A 17,050-nucleotide genomic window follows, 5' to 3' on the forward strand; every position below is an offset into this window, starting at 1 on the left:
TAGCATCTTTGGGAGTATATTCATTTTTATAACCGAAATTTTACCCAATAATGACAATTGCATTCTACGCCAAATTTCCAGATCTTTCTTGATTTCTTCCAAACCTTTACATAGTTATCATTAATAATATTATGATTGTTTGTCATTAACCATATCCCCAAGTGCTTCATTTTTTTTCACTCTTCAAACCACTGACTCTTTCTAAACCCTTCATAAGTTGACTATCCAGGTTTTTAACTATCATTTTTGTTTTATCTTTGTTCAGTTTAAAACCTGTCAATTTACCAAACTCCATAATTGCTTCCAGTACTGCCGGCACACTTTCTAGTGGGTTTTCTAATGTTAAAACCACATTGTCGGCATATGCCTTTAATTTATAATTTTGCCGACCCACCTACCATTTCTAATTCCAAACATTTGAACCTGGAAGTAATGCTGAAAGGCCTAGATTCTCATTATGACTTATAGGAGCCTTAAAAGCCACCTGTTGGTGTTTGAGGCAGCCCTGGAATTAACTTGTTTTTCTAAATTAAAGAATGGTATCCTAGTTTTGTTGTTACCTCCGTTTCTTGCCTTTCCAGCAAAGGAGTGGGGAATCGGTGAAAGTGCATCAGTTAGACGTTGCAATTCCCTTGCATCTCAAGAGCCAGCTCAAGAAGGGTCCACCGCTGGGTGGTGGGGAAGGAGAGTCTGAATCTGGAGACACCATGCCTTTTGTCATGTTAACTCGAAAAGGCAACAAGCAACAGGTGAGGCCCTGTGTACAAGGGAGTTATTTTTGCCTTTTTCAATATTAATTTCATTCATAATTTTTGTCATCCTGTATACTTCACTGACTGCTGTCTTGGGAAGTGTGGCTCAGTGACACTACTACATTGTTTTGGAAAGGCGCTGCCTAGTTGTCATCACCTCCTTCTGAAACTGGTTTGTTTTTGGAGGGCAGATAGGAATACCAGCTGTGGCTCTCACATGTCTTAGACTATCATAAGGAACTGAAGTGTCAAATGGACTTTCTGTTTGCCTTCCTTCCTTTGGAAGAACTTTTTTAAAAAATACCATTAATCCTTTCCCATCTCATAAATATGGGCCTAAAGCAAGAAACTACTTCTAAAAAATACACGGAGAGTGGTATATGTTTGAATATTTTTTATCTAGCTGTGATTCATGAAAATGGTGAAACTGCTGTTAAAATAGAATAATGTATTCCCAGAATATTTTCACTTTTATAGGATATCACTTAGCTTAATTATATTACAGCCATTATAGCACAGCAGTAGTCGCATGTTAGACTGGATCAAGAGCTGATGTTAACATGGGAGCTGAAACCAAAAACTATGAATCATGAAGCATCTACTTCAAATCTTTCCTCTCCTATGATCTTGCTAGATGGCCCTGGGGCTGCCACTGTCTCTGCTGGGCCATCCATCTGCAATATGGGAATCGTAATGATCTACCTTGCAGGATAGTTGTAAGGAATGGAACAAATGAATGTATGTATGTGAAAGGCTCTGAGTGCATGTGAAAGGCTCTGTGTGAATGATTGGCATGATAATATACGAAATACTTTAAAGCAGCAAAGTTCTGTAGCCAATGGCACATTTCTTTCCTAAGTATTCACCTTTTTCACTTTAGAAGTCCTGTTCTGTTGAAATCTGTAGGATTAGCTCAGTGTTTTGTCATCTTTAACCTGACTGACATTCCACTGTCCATTCAAAACCCACTTCTGGAAATAGTTTGGACTTACAGAGTTGCAAGTATTGGTGCAAATAAAAACCAGCAACATTTGTGCACTTTTCTTCCATCTAGAACATGTTGAGTCATACATTTGTTCCTTTCATTGAGCTTACATATAAGACACCACATAAAATAAATTGTACAAAAAATCTTCCCCATAACTATACAATGGTACAATAAAAAACTACAATAAGTTTTAAAATGCAGCCAGAATAAAAATCTAATGCAATATGCAAGCAATAAAAGAATAAGCACAAGTTCTCAGAGGTGTCTTGTCTGTCTTCAGTTTAAGATCCTAAATGTGCCAATGTCATCTCAATTGGCTGCAAATCACTGGAATCAACAACAGGCTGAGCAAGAGGAGAGGATGAGAATGAAAAAATTGACATTGGATATCAATGAACGGCAGGAACAAGAGGACTATCAAGGTATGAGTTACCCTTCCAAAGGGCCTTCGAATAGATGAGGTTATTGCTGAGGTTCAACCTTCTACCACATAGGACCATTTGACTGGTTTTGTGTGGGCCTGCTCCAAATTCCTGCAAAGGAATTGACAGATCATTTATTCTCTTGACTGCCAAATTAAAGAAAAACTTATTAAAGAAAATTATAAGATTCAATCTTTCAAATAAATGTCAGTTAAATAGACATTTGTCATCATTTGAAGTGGCTTTTTCACCCAGCCTGTAGGGCTGGTTGCCTGGATAAGGAATCATAGGTGAAAACCTTCCATCAAGCATAGTGGAAACATGGTTTGCTCATTTAATAACCAATCAGTTACTGTGGTTTCTGACTGGCAGAAAAAAATATTGGTAAATAATGTGCACATAAAAAACATCTTAAATGCCAGTGTTTTGCCTTTAAAAATGTATTTTGTCAAAAATAGGAAAATTGTGAAAAATGTGTTTTATTTATTGTTCATGTGTTTCAGGTGTGTCACAGTCTAACTCTTTCACAAAAGAACATTTCCCAGGATTCTTCCATTGAAAGATTAAAAAAATGAGAGCCATCCCTGAAACTCCTTTGAATTTGCAATGTAGCTATACCCTCTGTTGTCTTCTTTACTTTTAATATTTATATCTATATATGTGTATATTTAATATGCAGAGATGATGCAATCCTTGGCTCAGCGGCCAGCTCCAGCAAATACCAACAGGGAACGGCGGCCTCGTTATCAGCATCCAAAGGGAGCACCTAATGCCGATCTAATCTTTAAAACTGGTGGAAGGTAGGTATTCTAGAAACAGGATGATTATTGCATTGTTTTCAACTTCTTGCAGCTTTCACTATTTCAAACATAAAAAACCCTTAGGATAGAAGTGATAATATCCTAAGGTAAGAGGGAATTCTTTCAGGGGTTAAGTGCTTCATGTCTCTGCTTAGAATCTTGGGTTGATAGGACCACCGCCTTGTTATCATTGGTTACAGCTAGCTACATTCTAAATAGATTATATACCTCTGTAACTAACACTACTCCTTATAAGTTGCTTCATGCTGTAAAACCCAAGTTGGGACATTTGCGTGTGTTTGGATGTAAATGTTTTGTGCATGTTCAAGCAGAGACATGCAGGAAACTCTTCAAGAGGGTTAGAATGTACATTTCCTGGTTATGATTCTCAAACAAAAGGGTATATAGACTGTGGGTCTCTAAAAAGCAAAAATGTAATAGTGAGCAGAGATGTCATTTTTCATGAGCGCAAGTACAAGGTAGACAAAATTCTTCTGAAGTGTGTCTTCCTTCAAGTCAGAGATTATCTCAAAGTGAGACACAGAAACAAACTGAAAAATCAAACAGGCGGTTAAGAGACAAACAGCAATGAGTGAAGAAACTTTTCAGGATAGAGAAACTGATGTTAAGGTAGAACCTGAAACAGTGAGTACTCCTATTTTAAGATGTTCTGAAAGAGGAAGGAGAGCACCTGTACATTATCAGAGTGAATTTCAAAATTATCAGACTACACATAAAGCAGTGATGGCCAAACTCAACCCTCCAGCTGTTTTGGGACTACAATTCCCATCATCCCTGACCATTGGTCCTGTTAGCTAGGGATGATGGAAGTTGTAGTCCAGAAACAGCTGTAGGGCCAAGTTTGGCCTTCACTGACATAAAGCAATGAAAGTAGCTTATGAACCAGAATGTTTTGAAAAAATTGATGATATGGAACCAAAATTAGCAAAGTGTTGGTTTAATGCTATGTCAGAGGTAATGGAAGCAATGCATAAAAACGAAACTTGAGAACTTGTACCTTTACCTGAAGGGAGAAACTCATCAGTTCCAAATGGGTGTTTACAGTGCCCAAATCTACCCTGGACATTTATGCTACCCAGGTGTCTGATTCTGGCAGACAGGCAGTCCTAACCTCAGCTGATGGATAGGGAGTCAGAGGACATCGTTGTTAAACTTATTCAAGATACCCACCAAAATGGAAATCCAGTTCTTTTTTTCTATCTTTTTATTTCAGTTTGTCTGTGTCGCTGTTGGTGGTGGAACTGAAATGGTGACTTATCCAATGACATTTGAACTGGGAGCTTCCTGGTTTTCACACTTAGCCTTGGCAGCAGCATGCACCATTTACCGCTTTCTGTTCACTTCAATTCTTTCTCTTGAATTGGTCCCTTTGCCCAGCAATTTCTGTCCAGAGGAGCAGTAATAGCTATTATAGGGCTCAATTCAGGTCACCTTGGGGGTTATTCCTTACCAGTCTCTGTATTGGGGGGAGAAATGAAATCACATTAATGTCTCCAAAAATATGCAATGTCTGTTTTACTTCATGTTCATAACTGTGAATCCATTGCCTAACCATAGTCATTACCTATGGTGTAACAGAGCAGTTGCAGTGTAAAATTACAGTGGGGAGGGGGATTTGGAAATTAAAATTAACCTTTGTGCCTATTGTATTTCCCACTTATGAAAAAAGTCCTACTTTGAGCCTCAAAAAAGATGAAATAGGATAACTTTAAGTTGCTTTGGTAGCCTCTTGGCTGAAGAGCAGGGTATAAAATGCTTTAACTAAATAAGTATATTGCAGAAGAATGCAGTTCATAAAGAAACTAGAGCACTTCTCAATTTCATTATCATTCCTATTTTTTTAATATGATCAGGCGAGAGAGAGGGAACAGACAGCGCCGAAGCTGAGATTAGTCACGGAAACAGAAAGAAAAGTGAGTTTTGGGGGAGGAGGGTTCCAGGTATAGGTCCAGTTCCCATGTCACATTAAACCATTTAATGTGAAAGAGCAGCATGTTGGTGCACACTGCTCAAAAGTTCCTGCTGCATATCTACCCTGCTCCTGCCATGCCATGAATGCAACAAGCCAGTGTGGCCCATTGTTTTGTCTGAACCTAGGGTTGTGGTTTATTTCCTCCAACCAACCATGAACAGTAACCACAGTTAGTTTGCGGGGGGTGGGGGGAACCAACCACAGATTTGAACAACATGACTGGCCAGACTTGGCCTTGCTTGACTGATAGCTTACCAGGAGCAAGGGGCATGTGCTGTAGGAGGTTTTGAGCAGCATACACGAGCATGTTTCTTGTTGACATTAAACCATTGCACTACGGTTTAATGTGCCATAGAGTATAAAAGGTTACTCTAGTAGTCAACGTGGCATTTTAAGGTAAGGGATACAGGCAGAGAGGCTACAGTAGACCACACAAGACACCAAAAATAATCAGTTCACCCAAATATACCTTTTTCAAAATATGTCTGTGTAGGTTTGAACTTCATATTTGAAAGATCAGCTCCGATTCAGCTTTGAATGTTAGATATACTTGCAGGAAAAAATGTGACTTGGGAACAACAGCATCTAAGCCTTGGATTCTAATGGTGGAAGTCAACTTCCAGCTGTTCCTTCTATACAAGCATTGCAGCTTGTCAGGTGAAATTCTCCCCCCTCCTGCCTAGGTATGCTGTTCTGAGGGAGCTCCCAACCCCATGTCAGTTTCAGGAGGAGGGAGCTCTTGTGCAAGACTTCCACTGATGGGACTGGTCAGCTGACTCCTGTCCTAAGGACTGAATCAGCGAACTGAGGGTTAGGGTTGATTTTATACATGGCACACTAACACAGTTTTGTTCTGTTATTTAAAAAAATGGGAATGCTGCAAAAAAAAAAAAAAAAAAAGACCCATGGAGGGCTGGTCAAATCCAGCTCCCCACCTCTGACATAGATTGTGGAGTGCTGAGGAAGAACAATTGTCAGGTTGCACATGCCTAAGAATGTTATTAGATCCCGGTCCTTGAAGAACCTTGCAGTAAAACCTCATTATTGTAGTCAGTTCTGAGACTACACTGTAAAATAAATAAATAATAAATAAATCTACTGCATTGAGAAGCTGTATTCTGCCCCATGTATAAATTATGCAGATTTGCAACATTTATCTTGTTTCTTTCAGTCATGGGGGTAATCACAGAGTCCTGGAGAGAGAAGCTCCAGCCTGACCACTTGAAATTTTATTGAGCTCCTCTTCTGGGCATCTGATATTTTCACCAGAAGTTCTTTGTTGTTGATATGCATTTCCTTTGTCTTTTCTCTTCTTTGTTAGGAGACGTTGATCCAGCAGTAAGCGTCATTTCATTAGGCCCTGTATCTCCAATGTTGTGGATTAGTGGAGTCCTCCAGCAATTAAACGAGAGCAGCGGACACATCTGAGCATGTCGGTCTAGAGAGTTCAGAATTGAAAATCTGGGACAGGCTGGAGCCATAGAGCAGATACACCAGCCTCCACTAAAAACAGAAAAAGCGGAAGCTCCCAGTCACAGCCTACCAAACAAACAGAAAGCATCTTGTTATGGAACCATGTGAGGATTAATCTTCTCATGAGAATGGAAGCAAATAAATGAGATGGTTAACTTTACCAGTGAGCAGTTCAGTTACAACAAAGCGCAACTTAAATAAGATGGATTACGCTGGAATGGAGACGGTCTTGATGGCAAAGTATGGGGGAAAGCAAACCTAATAGGAGTGGCATTTTCTCTGAATTGGGCATGGTATGTCAGGAGAATATTAATCTGGGGCTCCAGTCTGCATTAGAGAAGTGGTAGAGCAAGAGGTAATTATCGTATAGTAAACCCCAACATGCAGGGTAAAATAGACAGCACCTGATTTACCAAAACACCAGATATTCCACGAGAAAGAGGATTTTGTTTCAAGGGGGAAACCCTTTCTCTGCATGTGTTGCGGGAGGGGGAAAGTGATGAAGGGAGCAGATCCAGGGAAGTGGGATGGTCTACTGAAGGTCAGAGTGGATGGGAAGGTAAGAGAGCATTGATCCAAAGTTGCTTCAAACAGCCTGATGCCAGCCTAAGAAAGGATCTAGAGCAGCTCGTTAAAGCATCATTGAAAACCAAAATGTGCCAGTCAGCATGACAGACAGATGCCGACAAGTGGAGTTGAACGTTCTGTTGACTTTCATGGGTTGATAAGCCTCTGTGTCTATATTTTAAAACACAAGGAAAAATTAGCTGGCAACAAGTAGAATTTTTATTTTTCTAAATGGAAATGAGGTTTCTGGGTAAGTTTCTGACAATCTTGTTTGTTAGTATAGTTCTGGGGATTTTTTTGTTTGTTTGCTTTCACGTAGGTCTAGTACATTCAGTTAAAGAGCACATCTGTATGCTAAAAATTCTGAACTATTTTAAAATTCTTTTTACCTCTGTTGAGTTCTGCATGTAGAATTTAAAACGAAACTTGTACAACTTGTTACATTTCACACTCGCGTACACACAGTCAGAAATGCCGCCCGATCTTCACCAGCTTCAGAAAACTGATCTTTGCCGATGCTGCAATAAAGTGTTGTAATTTAGAATTGGGGTGGTGTTTTTTTGTCTTTGTGTCCCGCTTTATGACTGGTGCTTTAGTATCTGGTTCATCGTTGAAAGATTTTTACAGGAAATTGATGTGCATCTCCGTCCCCTTAAACGAGAAAAGCCAGCTAGCAGCTGGAGATTTCTGGATTCCCTCCTTCTGCACAATTCCCATCTTAGGGGTTTGGGCATAGTTCTATCTTTTCTAGATGGTACATAGGACCATTAATATGGATTAATGCCACAAATTCTGCTGCTGGAGAGCTGTCTTTATCTTAAAACATAGCAGAACCTCTTGGGTAAGTTTTGCAATTAATAGTTTCTGCCCCTGCTTGAATTTACTTTGCACTGTATTTTGATTCCTGATACTACTTTCTTTGCTGAAACTGATTCGGCTGTTTAATAATGAGAGGAAGCCTGTGTGCTGCTCATGCACTGACCTCTATGTTTGAATTTAGAGAACCTAATGAAACCATTGACTCAAAGGTACAAGGTTGTATTTCTCAATTTAGGAAATTTTCCTGAAAGTGTTGTGTGGTAGCATTGGCTGGAACTGAAGATGTTCCAATCACTTAGAAGCTTAGAAATAGCAAATCCAAGTGTGGGAATTCTCAAAACCTGACCATATATTGTTCTGTGGGGTTTAAGCAATGTGTTCAGTTAGTGTTCTGTGAGACTTAAAAGAATAGGAGGAGGTGTATCTCTGTGGCTGGAACCACAAATGGAGGTAAGGAGGAGGAGAAAGGTTCAGCGCCATTTTCCTGTAGCTCCTTACTGTTAAAGACACCAGATTACCTACTTTTTGTATGCATAGGGTGACCATTTTGAAAATAGTGCTTGGCACAGTTGCATCTTTGGGCCCTAACTTTCACTACCATCTTCCCTAGCATGACGATTGAACGTAGCTGGGGATTGGAATCTCATTCTTGCCAACTGACTCACCACCACTAGGCAGGCCTTTGAGCTCCTAACTGCTTGATCACAAAAGGAGGTGAGGGTGTCTGTGATTCTGCATAATTCCAAGCAGGTTTTTATTAACAGCAGGTGGCATTTAATTGGCACAACTGATATTTGCTGGATAAATTATTCCCCTTGTTTAAGCCAGTTGGGCAACTAGCTAATCTCAGTTTGCAAGTCTTTCCTCTAACACAGTGTAGTTGAACATCTTGGCAGCAGTTTCAGCTTGGCGTGCTTTTCATAATTAGCCTCTCTGCTGTCTCTCCCCAGAGTCACATTTGAGTAAAATGTTGTGTGAAGTCATTCCTGAGGCCAAGTTCAAACATGGCGCATTTCCAGTTGACCGGAATATTGTGCACACTGAGATCCAGTGACGCTGCAGTTGGTTTTTCCAAGTGTATGTTCCTGGTGTTATGAAAATGGCAAGAGGCTTTGGCGTGGCTGCTTTGATTGCTGTGTTCAAAAGATTTCTGTGTTCAGATAAACCTTGGCAAAGGTCACCTTTAAGAGAACTACTTGCAAACTTGTGGGATTTTTTTTTAACGTGATTGCATAAATAATAAAAGTTCTAAGAATCACTCCTAATAGGGAAATCAACAGCTGAGTGCTTCCAGGCTTGCTGCCAAAAATGAGGCCACTAAGAAGCAAGGGAGGTATCAGGCATGCTAGAAGGGGACCCTCAGGGTTTGCAGAAGTACAGAATACACTGCAAAAACAATGAAGGTACAAAACAAAACTCCTAGCCTGAGAACATGCTCCTTCATGGAATGTAGGGTGATAATGATTAGGAAAGAAAAATGGTACATGGGGTAGGTGGGAGGGAGTCCTTTTAAAAGCAAAGATGTCTCATTACTGTATGCATAACTAATGTGCACATAAGAGCCATATATGATGTGCTGTGCGTATGCCTGCTTGATGACCATATATAAAAACACACACACATACTGTAGACAAGCTTGCTTGTCATTTCTAGAGGCTGAATCTCGGAGAATCTTGACCTGGGTGCACATGTGTGCAAAGACACATGCATAAACACGCTGTGCTGCAAGCTCGCTAGGAGTTACTGTTGCTTGCTGTTCAAAAGTACAGAGGAAATCATAGCCTTTCCAAGTGAGAAATAAAGGCTACATTGCTATGCCACACCTCCCTACCCTCTTGGCTTCCTCCTTTTTACCACCCTTCTTTGATGAAGTGTACAGTGGTATCCTGGGTTAAGAACTTAATTCGTTCCGGAGGTCCGTTCTTAACCTGAAACTGTTCTTAACCTGAGGTACCACTTTAGCTAATGGGGCCTCCCGCTGCCGCCGCCACCTGATTTCTGTTCTCATCCTGGGGCAAAGTTCTTAACCCAAGGTACTATTTCTGGGTTAGCAGAGTCTGTTACCTGAAGCGTCTGTAACCCAAGGTACCACTGTAGTTGAAATCCCATGATGAGGTCTGAATCCCGATTGGAAGGGATCCAAATGGTCCACATCCTCCAGGTTGTTCAGCAACCACCCTCTCAATCACCTTGCCCAAGAATGGAAGATTTGAGACTGTGCGATAGTTCACCAAATTGGCCGGGTCCAAAGATGTTTTTTTAAGAAGTGGTTTAATAGGCATTTCTTTCAGTGGGTTTGGGAAGACTCCCTTACAGAGGGAAGCATTCACCACCTTGCAGAGCCCATCGCCCAGACCTTCTCGGCTGGCTTTTATTAGCCAGGATGGGCAAGAATCAAGGTCAGTTTCACTCGTCCAAGCAGCCTGTCCACATCCTCATGTGGACCACATTTGCTCTGACTAATTGAACCCATAGTCTTAGCATATTGGCTTGGGATAAAAGCAACTGTCTATTGCTGAAACATATTTTTACACTTTCCCCCACCAGGATTACAATTGGTTTCAGAATGCTGCTCAGACTCTTCAGAGATAAGTTCTCAAAAAGGAAAAAAGTGAACAAATGTTGAAGTTTTAACATTGCCAATTCAAATTATTTCCACAGAGTTGCTAACTGCTCAGAAAGAACAAGGCGAGACTTGTTCTTAGGCTGTTGACAGCATCTCTGATATGCAGAAATCAGCAGATGAGGTGTTTCTCAGCAATCGGGTAAATATTATTGCCTGCTAATATTTACATAACAAAGTGTTATGGCACACAGTAGAAAACCTGAGGTACTGCTAGCTTAAAAAATAATAAAATGTTGAAACAAATTGTTTGTCCTCCTTTCCCCTGTCCAAATCTGGGATTAGCCTTGAGTTATGTTTCTTGAGTATAAATTTCTCTAAATTTTTGAATGAATTGGAACATGAAAGCCATTACTCATATTTTGGCTTTACTGGTCTTTGACCCTATAGGTGCAAACCACTGGACTGAACATGCTGGTCCTGCCTTGGAATGTATGACATATGTAACATAAGCTGTCTGCTGATGAATCAGAACTAAGTGTTAGTGCTAACTTTCTTTAAAACAGAACATATAGTTACAACGTAAGACAAAGCAGGAAATGCAGAGCCCGTCCCCAGTGATGTTTTATTACTGATGCTGCAGTAATAGTGCATTCATGGTGGAATTATGCAAGACTGTCCAGACGTCATTCTACTTTATTAGTTGTTCTGTGATGCTTCCCCAATGCTGCCATATTACCACCCTTGGCGGGGGGGTGGGGCGTGATACACCTGCGTTGTAGTGCGATGAAAGCAGGACAAAAAACCAAACCCAGAACATTTCTGGTCTGAAAAGTTGCAGGATTTCAGCAGGATATTACGAGACATGCACAAACAAAGCAGTATGTCCACCACAAACGATACTGCATCTATGCCCCAAGACCATCTTCATGAATGCACAATTACAAAGGACCTTTGGAGGGACCTGTCACTGCAACAGGGGCACCACAAATTTAAGAGGAGTTCCCTACCAGGACAGACTTTGCTCGTGTGCTCAAGACATCGATTCCATCAAACATATTTTGCTGCACTGTGCAAAATATGAGCAAGCCAGGGCTGAACTGATACTACCCTTTCTGGTACCTTTCCCGGGAAAATCAGAGGCTCACTATGTCAGGTTCCTATTGGAAGACCGGACAAACACTAGAACATTAGCAGTGGCAAAGTTTTTATCGGTGGTTGCAAGAACCAATGATCCCTATATTCTGAACAAAATGTTTAACCTGGAGGTAGGCTGTATGAATTGTGCATTGCTTTGTAACGATTTGTTGGGTCTCTGTTGTTGTATTTAAATCAGCTTTGTACTGGGGGAAGCTAAAAGGCCTGTATTAGTTTTGTTAAGGACTCGCCACCTCCATCAAGAGCTTTTAGTTAGGCTAGGAAAGAAGCAATGGCCAAGAAAATCTGCCCCTCTTAAAGCAGCACACATGGATTATTTGTCAGACTTGCAGGAAAATTATACCACAGCCCTGGCACAGAGGCACATTTCTTTTCTCCCCCCGCCCCTTGCCAAATTGTAAATCCAATCACAAGCAGGAAGCATGAAAGTTCACATATTCCTGCAATTTAGAAGGACAGAAGAAACAGATGCTACAGACTGAAGTGCAACCAGATGCACATCAAATACAGCTCTCTTGCTGTGATGTGTCCGCATCTAACCACCAAGGGGCAGTCTTGCTAGAGAAATGATGGCCAGGCAAGATTTATGTTCTCAGGGCTAATGAAGGTCTGCACAGTATCAGGCAACCTTGATAGCACTTCTTGGAGTCTTCCGCTTTCCTGCCCTGGCAGCCATGCAACAATCCCAAAGATTCTGCACTCTCTGCCACCTTTCCTCTACCCAGAAAGGAAGCCATAGTAATATTTGAACAAATGGCACTTTTCTTATATTTTCCTGTTCTTCTCCCAAACACCTCAGCCTTTTACTGTTTTTCGCCCTCCTGCTTTGCCTCCTTGCCTAATGAAGCAGAAACCCAAGACCAGAAGCAAACCATTGGTGGTGGAAGTAAGCTACTGAGGGCAAACATGTGAAAGGAATGGGCCTGGGATGTTATTTAAACTGTGCTCTGACTAAATTTAGTCCTTAACGTTTAAGTTATAAATTTCAGAAATGAAAAGTCTATTCCTCCCACCCAAAAAACTGTGTAGGTTTAGAGAGAGAGTGTGTGTAATATATATATAGTCTGTGGATTTATTTAATGAATTTTATATTGATTGTAACAAAACCTCTAGGTGGTTTACATGAAATGTTAAAATGATAATTAAAACAGTTAGAAAAAAAGTAATTAAAACATATTTAAAAATTATTAAAATTAGCTGTTAACTAATATTTTTATTTAACAAAATTGATTTGTCTTGGAATCAAAATGAAAGCCACTGACCACTAAGGTTATGGGTGATGTCCAATTAAATCATACTTAAAATAGACCCATTGAAATCCATGGATTTAACTTAAACCTATTAATTTCAAAGGTTCTATTCTGAGTGTGACTTCATTGGGTTTCACCATATATCCATTTCCATCAAGGGTACTTCCTAGCTAACCCACTACAATGGTAAATCCAGATTAAAAGGTTGTTGGATGTTTCTTTCAAATTTTATTCCATCTTAAACCTCGGGGTTGGCTTTCTTTTGAAGGTAAGATAATGCACAATGTTTCATTGATTTACTGGAACTCTGCTTCCAGGGCAGGTGTCTATTCTAGGCTTCTGCTGGTGAGGAACAGGGGCGAAAAATCTCTAAAACCATTAACTTCATGCTAATTCTAAAACACTTTTTTTGCCTGCTGGTAAGCCAGGTGTTCCCCATCCTATATTTGTGCATCTGCTTCTTCCTGCCTAAGTGCAGAACCTGACATTTGTTCCTATTGAAATTAATTTTCATAGAATCATAGAATCATAGAGTTGGAAGAGACCACAAGGGCCATCGAGTCCAACCCCCTGCCAAGCAGGAAACACCATCAGGGCACTCCTGACATATGGTTGTCAAGCCTCTGCTTAAAGACCTCCAAAGAAGGAGACTCCACCACACTCCTTGGCAGCAAATTCCACTGTCAAACAGCTCTTACTGTCAGGAAGTTCTTCTTAATGTTTAGGTGGAATCTTCTTTCTTGTAGTTTGGATCCATTGCTCCGTGTCTGCTTCTCTGGAGCAGCAGAAAACAACCTTTCTCCCTCCTCTATGTGACATCCATTTATATATTTGAACATGGCTATCATATCACCCCTTAACCTCCTCTTCTCCAGGCTAAACATGCCCAGCTCCCTTAGCCGTTCTTCATAAGGCATCGTTTCCAGGCCTTTGACCATTTTGGTTGCCCTCCTTTTTGTTAGCTTGCGTCCTGTTCTCCAGTCTGTTAAGGTCATTTTGAATTCTGATTCTGTTTTCTGCCACATTAGCTACCCCTCCCAGATTCATGACATCTGCACATGTGATGAGCATCCCCTCAATTCTCACCATATTTTAAATGTGCTGTGGATTTTTTGTAAGATCTTCTAGGCACTTATGGAATTTGAGGCAGTGCAGGATGTGCACCTGGAGAGGGCAGCTGTGGCTTTTCTTAAGAGGCAGTTGAGAGATCATCTTGAAAGGGTCATGAAGTCAGAGTCAAAGGCCGTGGTCCCCAACATGGAGCACACGCCCTACAGGGGGGCAATATGATTTTTAAGGGAACAATTCGAGAATGAGTGATTTTTTTGCATTTCTTATGGTTCATGGGGCCTCATATGCATTATATAAATATATATTGTGACATACATATTTTTAAAAATCAGAATGTACACAGCGGTCAGCTGGTGACAATGGAGAGGTTATCTAAACAGAATATACACTGGGCACATTCAGAGGAAGTAGCACTCGGGGGGGGGGGAATCAGGATTTTAGAGGTGCTTAGATGGGGCATGGCTAAAAAAAGGTTGGGAACCACTGGTCTAAGGTATAAATTTTATTAGCCAATGGAAGTGACTTCCTATATTGGGAGAGGAAAGAGAAATCCATTCACAATTAGTAACCTTTTAAAAACTGCTAGACCTTTAGCAGGAGTAGTAGCTGTACCCTCTTATTGTTGGGGAGGTAGACCTAGGGTTGCCAATGCCCAGGATATCAGATGCATATACCATACTTGGAAAGGGTGATGGACCGCTTTTCCTTACACAGTGGTACCTCAGGTTACAGACGCTTCAGGTTACAGACTCCGCTAACCCAGAAATAGTGCTTCAGGTTAAGAACTTTGCTTCAGGATGAGAACAGAAATTGTGCTCCGGTGGCACGGCAGCAGCAGGAGGCTCCATTAGCTAAAGTGGTGCTTCAGGTTAAGAACAGTTTCAGGTTAAGTACGGCCCTCCAGAACGAATTAAGTACCTGAGGTACCACCTTAAACAGAATCATCACTCCATTCCTAATTCTGTAAACTGTGAAGGGCCAGACCCTGTAGAGCGTGATGCTGCTAGAGCTGCCTCTGCTCTGAAAGCAGAGATGCTATGCAACTCACCTGCTGGGGAGGTGGCCTGCCATGCCTCTGTAGGAATCTAAGGTGTTCATAGAACGATAGAGTTGGAAGGAGCCATAGGGTCATCTAGTGCAACCCCTTGCAATACGGGTTGCCAGCATGGGGCAAGAGTCTCATGCTCTACCAATTTAGCTGTCCCCGGTGGGATTCTAAGGATTTGGAAAAGCGGAACCCCAAGAAACTCGGTCTGTAACTGGGTTGTTTTCCTTAGTGGCTGGGGCAGGGCAATTCACATTCCCTGAAGTCTTACTTGTGGTAATCTGCAGATAATTGCCTAATAATGCAGCGTTAATTTGAACAATTATTGCTGGTGTTAACTGGAAGCCTCTAACAGAGAAGGAAGTGGGTTCTGATGAGATCATACCCAACCAGTGAATGGATTCCATCTGATGCAATTTGATCCTCTCAGGTGATCCATTTTATACTATTGCCAATATGTTCCAAACCTACACCTTGCTCAGTAGCCAGCATAGTTACATTTGAATGGTTCACTAAAAGCTGCTTACCGTGTAATGTTCAATATCTACATAAAAAAAAAACTATCACATGACTATTTCCACTTGGAAACAGGATATGGCCCCCATGCTGTTCCCAAGGTATGCCCCTGAATAGAATCTTAGATTGCTGCAGGTTGTTTGCCATGTATACTATGTAGGGAGGGCAGTCACACACACTCACATTTGCAACCAAAGGTTACCTCAGTGGCATAGCTAGCCACTTGGACACCTGCAAGGTGGGGCGAGGCACCCAGGGGGCAGAGCAGGGCGCGCCAGAATCCTGGTGCCCGAGCCGCGTTCTGCTCTGGCACCCTGCAGGCCTGTGTTGCTTTTTTGAGCAGTGCGGAGGCTGCAAGGGTTCGCCCGCTGCCTCCCGCTCAGCTGTAGGGTGGCAGCCTGAGGGGGAGGCGGCAGGCAGATGTCAGCCCCATGGTGCCCTTTCGGGCAACGCGGAGCCTGCAGGCGCCTGAACCACCGTGTCACTCCTGAGAGAGAGTGCCGCCCCCTGCGATGTGGTGCCCAGTGGCCCCACCCCCCTAGTTATGCCTCTGGGTTACCTTCCTCCTGCTCCAAAGAAAGCCTTCATGGTGCCACCATGGCACTGGGTTGGTGACCCCAGCTCAAGAACACCAATATCTCTGGCCATTGTCCTGGTTCTACACACCTGAGGGATTATTCTTCCTCTAATTGTGTTCCTTCTGCTATCATCTTCTCTGCTGCCTCTTAGTAGAAATTCAGGATGGGGGGAGCAACTGGTATGCATGTTGAAATGCTGAGTTAATTTGTTTGTGAGGAGGGGATTCTGTGCCTCCTTCCCACAATGACCGGCTTTCCCCCTGTTCTGTCCTCATGATAAGGCAAAATTGTGGCTTTCTTCAATAGTACAAACAGAAATTGTTTTTGAATTCTGGCAGGTTTTGGAATGTTGTGACAAATTTTGGGTGTGTGTGAGAAAGGGGTGTATTTCCTTATTTTGCAAAGTCCTATTCTGTGATTTCCTTTGTTCCTACTTTTTTCTTGCTAGTGCACTGGTCCATGCCCTAATATTGCATCTGCACAAGAACACTGAACTAGCATACCATCTGTAGTTTAGTTTTGTTTATTTTTGATTGCCTCAAATATTATTTGTGTGAGGTGCCCCCCCCCATTGGCCTTGCTAATGGTGGGTTTTCTCTGCCAGTGAGGGACACTAGTAAGCTGGTCATAGTCCCACCCAGAGGTGTTTCATGGGTCCTAAGCCTTTCCTGTATTTGGTTTACTGAAAGTAATTGATAGGCATTAAAAAAGGCAAAATCGTTGGGAGACAAAAATTGTATCAGATGAGTGCTGATTAAAAACAGACTTTTAATTATGATACCTTTTATACTGTATGTATAACATGAAACTCTAAAATGACAAAGACTTTAAAATAATTTAAATTGATTTTTATGAAATGGCATCAAGTCAACAACATGAAGGATGGGAGGACATGGAAGAAGTTGAGAGCAGAATAAGCAAATATACTTTCTAGGGCTGAGACACACCTGCTCTTTATGTAAACAGAGAGATCAAGAATGCATCTAGTGTTTCAGAAACCACATACTCTTCCAAACAACTGGATAATACTTGTTTTGAATATACACTATACCTGC

At 41.5% G+C, this 17,050-nt stretch overlaps 2 protein-coding genes across 10 annotated transcripts in view; one reads left to right on the forward strand and one right to left on the reverse strand.

Annotated features, from left to right (window-relative positions):
* Window positions 1-7,539, forward strand: part of UPF2 (UPF2 regulator of nonsense mediated mRNA decay) — a gene marked incomplete at its 3' end in the record, with an annotated part of 70,045 nt that extends 62,506 nt beyond the window's left edge. For 4 of the 6 annotated variants that reach the window (XM_079993295.1, XM_079993297.1, XM_079993298.1 and 1 more), the window contains 5 exons: window positions 582-749; window positions 2,021-2,162; window positions 2,842-2,962; window positions 4,837-4,896; window positions 6,277-7,539. In XM_079993295.1, the coding sequence (XP_079849421.1) occupies window positions 582-749; window positions 2,021-2,162; window positions 2,842-2,962; window positions 4,837-4,870 (465 nt within the window). Of the gene's footprint in view, window positions 1-581; window positions 750-2,020; window positions 2,163-2,841; window positions 2,967-4,836; window positions 4,897-6,276 lie in introns of those variants that run through there. The other 2 variants (XM_079993296.1, XM_079993300.1) reach the window with 2 other exon arrangements.
* Window positions 2,005-17,050, reverse strand: part of LMNTD1 (lamin tail domain containing 1) — a 237,975-nt gene continuing 222,929 nt past the window's right edge. Inside the window, exons 11-12 of one of the 4 annotated variants that reach the window (XR_013843021.1) lie at window positions 4,154-4,439; window positions 2,140-2,273 (exon numbers count right to left, since the gene is read on the reverse strand). Coding sequence is in view for 2 of the 4 variants with exons in the window: in XM_079993315.1 (XP_079849441.1) it covers window positions 2,130-2,273 (144 nt within the window). In the remaining 2 variants the exon portion in view is untranslated. Of the gene's footprint in view, window positions 2,274-2,969; window positions 4,440-17,050 lie in introns of those variants that run through there. The other 3 variants (XM_079993315.1, XM_079993314.1, XM_079993317.1) reach the window with 3 other exon arrangements.

The sequence above is a fragment of the Podarcis cretensis genome (assembly GCF_951804945.1).
Source record: "Podarcis cretensis genome assembly, chromosome: 10".
Classification (NCBI taxonomy): domain Eukaryota; kingdom Metazoa; phylum Chordata; class Lepidosauria; order Squamata; family Lacertidae; genus Podarcis; species Podarcis cretensis.